At 35.4% G+C, this 9,464-nt stretch overlaps 1 protein-coding gene across 1 annotated transcript; it reads right to left on the bottom strand.

Moving 5' to 3' along the window:
- Nucleotides 1-573: 573 nt before the first annotated feature.
- LOC140015729 (protein FAR1-RELATED SEQUENCE 5-like) lies at nucleotides 574-3,789 on the bottom strand. The gene is made up of 6 exons (XM_072068546.1): nucleotides 1,672-3,789; nucleotides 1,468-1,548; nucleotides 1,229-1,300; nucleotides 956-1,063; nucleotides 774-842; nucleotides 574-645 (listed from the first exon to the last, which is right to left on the bottom strand). Exons 1-6 carry the CDS (start codon nucleotides 3,787-3,789, stop codon nucleotides 574-576), a joined length of 2,520 nt encoding a protein of 839 aa, XP_071924647.1.
- Between the last annotated feature and the right edge of the window lie 5,675 nt (nucleotides 3,790-9,464).

The raw sequence follows: 9,464 nt of genomic DNA, 5'->3' as shown, positions 1-9,464 counted from the left end.
ATCATGTCAATGGTGCACTAAATTCGCCAAGCGATGCAAAACAAATGGCCTAAATGATAATGTTTTATAAAAATAGCCCAATAATAATTCGAATTTATCATCATAACAAAATCAAGACAATTTAGACTTTAGATTGTGTTATCCTATATATCGTACCTTTGGCGGTGCGATCTATGCCAATAAATATGTTATTAAGGTATGCAATTGAATGTAGTAGAATGGTATACATATCACGATAACCATTCAACTGTTATGGTCGATTTAGTGAAAAATATCCGATCACAAAAAATACGTTTAATTCTATTGTAAAATTGTTACTTCAATTTTCTACCAACTTTATAATTTTCTAACAATTTTATACAACCCAATACAAACTATTGATGACTACTAACATTAGATGCGATTACAATTGTAATCCATTTGTCTAAATTTGAAAAGAGTGAAACATCAATGGTGCCTGTATAATCTCGTCAACAAGTTGTAACAGCTTATTAACTGCTTGTAACGTACATATGCAGCATTCTCAAGTTGGGATAACCACTTAATGTCTCGTTCAAAATGTATAGTTACACATCATTCATCAACCTCATTTTGGGGGGAGGCGACGTCAACGCGTAGTTGCAATCCCTGTGTGTTATTTCTTCCCTGAAATGCGTAACGATGGCAAATCAGCAAATATTATTAATAAAACATACGATTAATGATATACGATATCCAAGTCTCCAATTAATAACATTACATAAATATGTGCTGTAACGATAAAAGTTTATCACCTGAGGTGATGGTGCAAATACATGATATGCATCAACATCACAGTGTGTTGAAATTATCCCACGCTCCTCCTACATTATATAGTATAAGTAATCGACTGTCAACAAATCATTACCAGTGCCTATATTGCTCACTTATAAAGTTAAATTGGACTAGACATTATAACAAAAATGATATATCAGACCATTAAGACATCTCTGATGGAGTTATGCTTGAAAAAAATAGAAAATCTGAGATGCATCCATTCTGTAGGGACACTTGCAGGAGGCCCCTGATTAGCCAAACGGTGGATCTTGAAATAATAAAAAATAATACGTTATTAAAGCGAACATACGTTAACTACATAATTTGCATGATTTGACAGCCTTCGGGAGCCCACCGTTACAATTAAAGAAAAAAAGGTAGCTCTACTACATGAACAAGAAGGTTTTATTTTAACTACTAAATGCATGCATACCGTTTGACTTTCATCGGTATCGGGAGCAACAACATTTGGAGGGCCATTCACTGTCTGACTCATTGAATGCGTCTACAAGTTTCGTATGGGCCAAATCATTGTATAAGACAAACAAAATACATATATCAGGAGGGATGACGGCCGTAACAACATTATCACACAATGTAACATCAATGCAACTATTTATGTTGTTAGAAACATCCAAATAAAAGTAAGAGTTATGTCCATTTTATATTAACCGAAACAGAGTCAGTAGATGAACGGCATCCCATAAACATGTATTCCTCAAATGAAACCGATGTCGGCTCCGATTCTGAGACCTACAGTATTGACACGACAATAATATTATTTCATAATGAATGTTACCTAAACTTTAGTTAATAGTATAACAATAACTTAGTTTTAGCATAAATGTTCCCCAAGTACCAAAATTTGATCCATACCGTAGTCTGTGTAGTTCTTGATAATCTAGATTTTCTTTTTACTCTGTCAAATTTATCGACCCAACTTCGCATCACTTTACTTTTCTTCCCACCGCCTCGTTTTTTAATGTCTCTTGCGACTACTGCCTCCCCCATTTCATTTACAATTTCAATTTTATCTCGTTCCTCCATATTCAGATTTTTTTGATTTTGCAAATGTTGCTCTTCACTTTCTGAGAGGAGGAGCTCAACTCTCTTTGACAAATCGGATATGACAGTGATTGCTACTTTGCTGGTGTCCTTCGACATTGCTGCTCGAGTTGCGACCTTAATCATGGCTGGAGCGAGCTCCCGATAACGAGTTGAAATCATGACTTTAGGATCAGCCACAACTTCCTGTCCTCGCCGATCAAAACAATCTCCAGCCCGAGCTCTTTTTGTCCATCGCCTCTTAATGTATTCAGGAGGAATTATTTTTATGCCCACGGTATCAAACACCTTCAACGCGTGCCCACATAAAATGCCTTCATTCTCGTATTTTTTGCAACTGCAACGTACACTTAGATCATTCCGATTGAATACTACTGTTCTTTCAGGTCCTCCATCATACCTCATGACCGTAAACTCCACAAACATCGCTGCATCTTGTTGTCTCAATATAACCATAGCTGTTGACTCGCCATATTCATTTTGGAATGCAACAAATACGGTTGGTGAATACGTCTCTGATGCATGCACAAGCATAGGTGTTTGCCTTAACCCTACCATGGGGAGCTTTTGCCTCATTTCATATTCTGCGATCAGTTCATTATGTCTCTTTTCATCAACCACCTGATTGAAATGTCTAAAGAACTGCACAAGGTCATGATCCAGTTTCAAATGATTTTTAATTGCTGCATTTAGGCTTTCGCTGAGTTGGGTGCTTCGCATTCCCGCAGTCCATCTTTCTTTCATCATGCACCTTGCCCATTTATCACGAATTTTGTACAACCCCGAGAGCCATTCATTATTTTCAAGATTGTGTTTCTTCACCATCGCCTCCCACACCCTATTGAATTGTTCCACTTCTTGAAACTCATACATGCAGGCACCAAACATGTATGGAAGATCACTATTTTCCTTGTAATGATTGCCAAGATGTTTCATAAAATTACGCCTTATGTGAAACGTACATAGATCATGAAATGTTTCAGGCATGACAATTGAAAGAGCGGCTGCCATGGCGTGATCTTGGTCGGTTAGTATGGTACTTGGATGTTTTCCGCACATTGCTTCTAAAAATGTACCAAACACCCATTTGAAAGAATCTATCGTCTCATCATACATAAGGGCAGCACCGAATATCACAATTTGCCTATGCTGGTTAAAACCCACAAATACTCCAAGTGGCCGGTATTCTTTATTTGTTTTGTAGGTTGTGTCGAATGTGACTACGTCTCCAAAAAAGTTGTAGTCAATTAACATTCCTGCATCAGCCCAAAAGATATTCGTTATTTGTTCTTCACAGTCCAGCTGTACGGCATGAAAAAAGGATGGATTCTCGAGTGTTTGCTCTTGAAAATAATTCAGCATGCTACCTGCTTCTCCATATTTCAAGCTCCTTTCCCGTCTTGTTCGAAGATATCGTTTAAGATCATCCCGAGTATATCCCACATTACCCATCCCACCTGCTTCCGTTCCCATAAGCTCATGGCTCTGTTTCAATGAAAACCCAGCATCCTCGCTTATTTCAGTTTGGAATCCTTGAGCCACACTCACTTTTCTTTGTGATGGCATCATGTGAGCACATTGAGCAATGTGCAACTCATGATTATGCTCTAAGACAAGGTCATGCACACGGTACTTCATTGTCCCTCTAAACAACACGATAACCATCTTAGCTCCACACCCTGTTTTCGTCGGCGCTCGTGTCCTCTTTGGCATCACATCACCTTCGTACTTGCGTTTCACACCTTCCTTGCAGCAACTATATCTCCTAGACGTGGTCATGCCGTCTTTGTCTTTATTCAGATAGTCTTTACGTACACTGAAACCCATTTTAAAGGCATACTTGTTGTAAAACTTGTACGCATCCTCTTCACTGTTGAACTCCATTCCTAATTCAGGGGTCCCATTTTCTGCCAATTTGCTGCAATCCATTACTTCTACTCCTGCCAATTATGTATCAAACACCCTAATTTGCAACATTTCATGAATAGTATGTACATAAACGCCAATATAAATGTATATTACCATTTATAATGTGTTATGAATCACACATTACTCGTATACCAAATCCTATTATTACGCTTATCAATATGATTAATGATTCACATCACCTTACTTTTACTCTAAGACAACGGTATTATCTATGTACAAATACAACTCCATGTACACTAACTTATACGGACTATAATGTATGAGGGGCAAACTAATATTGCTCCATGAGCATGGACCAATTACTAAATGCACAATGATTCATATCAATTGTAATACGGTGGCTATAACATGTAACTAATTTACAACAAGATGTATATTCATTCACTTGTTAAATGTGACTTTGTTTCTCTCATCTTTCCCTAATTCCAGCCCTTAAGCATAATGTAGATCTAGTGTCTTTTTTATGTCTGTGTGTAATGTTTGTTTGTATGTCTCTGTCCATATATTTATTGTCCCTTTTTGCGTGTACAATAAGACATGCATACACTAGATATAGATTATGCTTAATGGCAGGGAGATCGAGGCACACTATATATTATTCATCAATAACAGAAGAAAAAAGGGATACCCTCAAAGAGAGCAAATCAATATTTTATATACTACTCACGAATCCAGCAGCATATGTTGAGGTTTAGATCATGAAAGAGCCAAAAAGGGGTAACGGAGATCTAAAGCCTTGAGATTGGCTCTGCTACTTTTCAACGTTGAAGTTGGTGTGAAGCATGCACGTAAATTAAGAAAGGCCAAATTACCAACTCAGCTTTCAAACTTGATCAATTTGTCAACAAGAGAAGATTCCTTGTAATTTGATCAATTTGTCAACAAGAGAAGATTCCTTGATCAATTTCGAAATGTCCAGGTCCAACCTGCGCTGGTTATTGCATTTCATGATTGTATCAGTTAATTCCCTTGTAAAGCTGCTGTAGCGTTTGACCAGAGGCAATAAAATGAGGGCCTCAGTTTCTTCATCATTAGTATGTACGAATTACTTATTGAGGAATTTATCAAATATGTCTGCACAATTGTATCAACATGAGGGAGTAATCACATATGTCTGTAAAATTATCAACATGATCAAGAGACCATGGAGGGTATGTCTCATTGTATGTGAGTTCCGTCTAGTAATATGTTAGGGTTCACTCAATCATTAACTTTTTTTTTGTAATTTTGTTTCAACAAAATTCAAGAGGAGAGGGCAGGATTCAAGAAATTAACGAGGAATGGGTAGGGGAATTAAAACTCAAAATCTCTAATTTCTAACTTGTGTGTCAATTTCTGATGGTTTGTAATAGGGTAAATTACATTTTACCCCCCTGTGGTTTACCCTTTTTTTTACATAACTCCCCTATGGTTTCAAAAGCTATACATAACCCCCTCATGATTTGGATTAAAGTGTCAAAGTGAGGGAAATAGTCACTCGTAACGGAACTTCTAAAAATGTCGAAATTACCCTTATAAATACATGACATATTAATCCCGTATGATTTTTATATTTTACCATATAACCCCTTATGCTTTAATACTTTACCATATAACCCCCTTATGATTTTTAAAATATACACATAACCCCTCTTGGTTAATACATAATTTTCTATTTTACATAAGGGTAATTTTGACATTTTAGGTGACGCCGTTACGAGTGACTATTTTTGTCAATTTGACACTTTAATCCAAACTATAAAAGGGTTATGTATAGTTTTTGAAACTATATGGTTATGTAAAAAAGAGGTAAACTACAGGGAGGTAAAATATAATTTATCCTTTGTAATATGATCCTTCCCTAGTGAGTTAGTTGTATTCTTTAAAAAAGAGTATAGAAAAAAGGATTAACGACACAATATGATTCCTTTTGCGAAACTGAAAATGAACAATGATGGTTCGATGGAGTTTGTCCAACTAATATCTTCATTTAAGTCAAAAAAAAAAGAATACATCTTCATTTAACTGTCTGCTGCACAATGTCAACTTGTCTTTATATGCATGCCCGAGAAATAAGATGTACCGGGAAAAGCTTTTTGAAGACTTTTATTCAACCCTAAACCGGAAATTTATGCTATAAAAAAGGTCAATGGCCGGTGAGAATTATTAAAGATTTTATATATCACGGCAATGGATTTTGCGAAGAGAAAATAAGCCTTATTTGGAAAGTTATTTTTCTCCAAAAAATTTTTATGTTTTTCATGGACACATTTCTCAATTATATTTTTTACCTCACATACATTAAATCTCTACAGTATTTTTTGTTTTATAAAAACTCCAGAAAATAGCAATTCAAATTTTAACTTTTAAGAAGAAAAATAACGGTAGCTTCACATGATTCATGACAAGGTGTTCCCAGTTCTGGATATGAATAAGTAATTCGCAAACTTATCGAATTTTTTATGAATAAAATTATTTCTTTTTTTTTTTTTGGGTTGCATCATGAATAAGTAAGTTATTCACCAAATTGGAAGGCTTTACCAGGAATAAATAATAAGATCCTTGATATCTTCAATTTTTTTTTTCTGTTTTTCAAATCTGTAATACCCATGACAATCCATGCACCAAACAGTCTAGTAGTGTTTGTTCAACTGAGGAAACTAATAATTACATTAAACAGACCATAAAGTAGCCTTTCTCTCACTATGATATATTCCAGGTGGTGTGAATGATGCTTTGGCTATTTGATTCTAGACTCATTCCCTCTTCACTCTACTTTTATTTACATATGCAAAATAAGCGAATTGCAATCATTTTGTATGGAGAATGAAAAAGTCCATAGCTGAGCTGGTGCCATCTCTGCTTAGTTAGTTGAAAACGCAATGAGCCCTTTAGAACCTGCAAGACTTGTCAATGCAAGCCAATCTGTACCCTCTTTTCTATGTTATCCTTTAAGTTTCAAGAATCCAGCTTATATCTATAATTAAGGAGCTAATTAAAGATATGTAACTTAATTATGGGAGATCTAGAGTCAAAATTGTTTCTGCAACTTTTTCAATGTTCAAGCTGGTATGAAGCATGCACATCCATTAACAAGTACCTTGACTAATTAAGTTAATTAACTACTTGATCGATCAAATTGTCAACAACAAAAGAAAAACCAATTTTTTTCCCAAAAAAAAAAAAAGAAAGAAAAACCCAATTTCTATCTCGATCTTTTGGCTGTTGAAATGTCCACGGCCTAATTGATAGGAGTGTCTTGTTGTCTGGGATAATTATGATCAGCAATATTATCCAACTTTCAGCTGACTGGCCTCCACGATGCTGAGAAAAATGCCAAATAACGACTTGAATAATGCAAGATATCTTCCTGTTTTTATAGCGTGCCAACTATTCTTTAATTAGCCTTTATTTTTCTTGTGTTTATCTATAGATATATTTTGGCAAGCTGAGAAATTGATGAGTCTCTCTAGTTCTCATCAAACAGGCCTTTTTTTTTTTTTTTTTAAATGATCTTTACCAACAGACGAGGATAAAAACTTTCTCAAAACTGGATGAGAGAATGCAATTTGACCTAAAGTTAATGCACTCGAAAGCTCTAAAGAATTAGAGATAGGCAAAGAAAAAGAAAATTGTCAATTTATGCACCAAGGAAGTGAATTTTGGGCATATTATTAGGAAGGAAATAGGTATTTTTAATAATGTCTACAGAGTTGGGTATTGCAACCCTAAAGTAAGATGTAGCTTTTGTTCCTAAACTCTCAAGCAATAAATTAAGCAGGAATACAATACTTGTGAGTGGACTCCCGATGTAACCATTAACTTCATTTAAAAAAAAAAAATTGTACTATATATATTTATGCCTTCTGGGAGGGTTTGAGAAGCATAATCAATGCTGATTTCAGCTCCCATGATTCAGGAAATGGCTTTTGAATTGTTTATGTGCAATATGCCTCTTTGCGGAGTCCATATTTGGTTCAATCGTGAGTGCATTCCAGTTCTGGAAATGAACTAATTGACAGCCCTCATCGAATTTTTTTTATCAATTAGTTTATTAATTTAACTCTTCCAGTTCTTGAAATCTGTTTTTTTTTTGGTCTCACCCACCCTTCAAATTTTTATTATTCTGGCTCGTGCCCACATATCTTTAGGAAATTTTTTTCAGATTTCTCCCTCCATTCCATCAAGAAGGACTCCACAGCTCCATCAAATATATACATCATCAATTTTTTGTATAATAGTATTTAATTTTTCTCTAGGTCATCCATCATTTTCTATGTGAGTCCTATATGTTATCTACAAACTAGTCCCTGATCTAATTAGGATACTGATGCTTTCACGACTCTGTGGGTCAATAATAGCATAGAAGTCTCTATTAATTTCATAAAACTTTCCGGTCTAAGTATTTTGACTTCTCTGTTTCTGCACCCAAGACTCAATTGTGCTTGTGCATTTTAACTGGGCACAATCAGCTCAGTGTTTGGACGATCTGTAAGAACTTTTACAAGTAATCTATATACCCCGTAGTGGTGACCGGATTCAAACCCGTGCAAATTTTTCTATACCAAAAAAAAAAAAAACATGGACCCCCTCATACTTTCGTGATTTAGAGAGTATTTTAAGAAGGAAAAATATTAGTGTTGCTGTGTCACAGTCCATAACTTGGAGTTAGGGACAAATCTTCATGCTTCATTCATAGTGAACGGAAAAGGATACTTGTTAAGCCGGTTATCCGTTTGTTTTGCATTGTCTCCCACTAACTTTAGATGTTTCGTCAATTTAATTGTTGACCGCAATTACTGATTCCAAACACCACCGCACCACCATAATCCCAGTTTGATTTTCAGTTCGACCTACTGATGAACGCTATCCACTTTGATGTTCCATTCCACCTCCTCATCTTTACCCCAAACCTCAATTACCACAGAGGCACACAGTTAGGTGATTACCTTTTTTTTTTTTTTTTTTGGCGAAACTTATTCACTGCTATTTTGTTTGATTTCAAATGACAATTTTACTCAGGCTAAATTCACAAAACTAAGACAAATCAGGACTAATCATGATGAATAAGGGGCTGAAACTAAGATTAATATACACCCAATTATAGGAGGTGAATAGCCAAAGGAAGAGATTGGAGAGGATGAGATGAAAAAATTACAAATTTGTGGTTGGAGTTTGTAGTAGAATTGGTCAAGAATGAGCAATTTGCAATTCAACATAGTACAGGGGCTATTTTCAAATAATAACTTCATTTGACAATAATTCATAGCCTGTCAATTTTGTCCGATCATTGGGTTTGCTAAACACACGTAAACAGTAGGATGTTTCTTGTCGGAGCAGCACAAAAAAATGAATGAGAGGCACTGTACAACACTTGTGTCTTTCTATTTTCGATTTCAGTTTCGAATAGGTCACATTTTCCTTCTTTTTTCGACAAGGTTGGACTAATCCATGTTCCGCGAATAATTAATCCTGAATTTGCGTAATTTTTTAATGTTTTCAATACCTGTAAAATATTTGTACATGCAAGTGTAATTATTCTAACTGTAAATCGTATTAAATTGGAACACTTAATCCATAACAATCAATAGGGAAAACACACTTTTTTTTTCCTCTTTCTTGTTTGGTCTAATCTATTGAGAAGATGACATAGTACACGAGGGAGGAATCTAAAGGTCAACCACTTGTTGTAACGT

Source organism: Coffea arabica, chromosome 10c (assembly GCF_036785885.1).
Source record: "Coffea arabica cultivar ET-39 chromosome 10c, Coffea Arabica ET-39 HiFi, whole genome shotgun sequence".
In the NCBI taxonomy this organism is placed as follows: domain Eukaryota; kingdom Viridiplantae; phylum Streptophyta; class Magnoliopsida; order Gentianales; family Rubiaceae; genus Coffea; species Coffea arabica.
This window is presented reverse-complemented; position numbering and strand designations above follow the sequence as displayed.

Coding starts and splice junctions, on each gene's coding strand:
- LOC140015729 (XM_072068546.1), bottom strand. CDS start 3,789: ATGGATTGCAGCAAATTGGCAGAAAATGGGACCCCTGAATTAGGAATG. Junction 1,301..1,467: donor CATCTACTGACTCTGTTTCG/GTTAATATAAAA, acceptor CGAAACTTGTAG/ACGCATTCAATGAGTCAGAC. Junction 1,064..1,228: donor ATACCGATGAAAGTCAAACG/GTATGCATGCAT, acceptor TATTATTTCAAG/ATCCACCGTTTGGCTAATCA.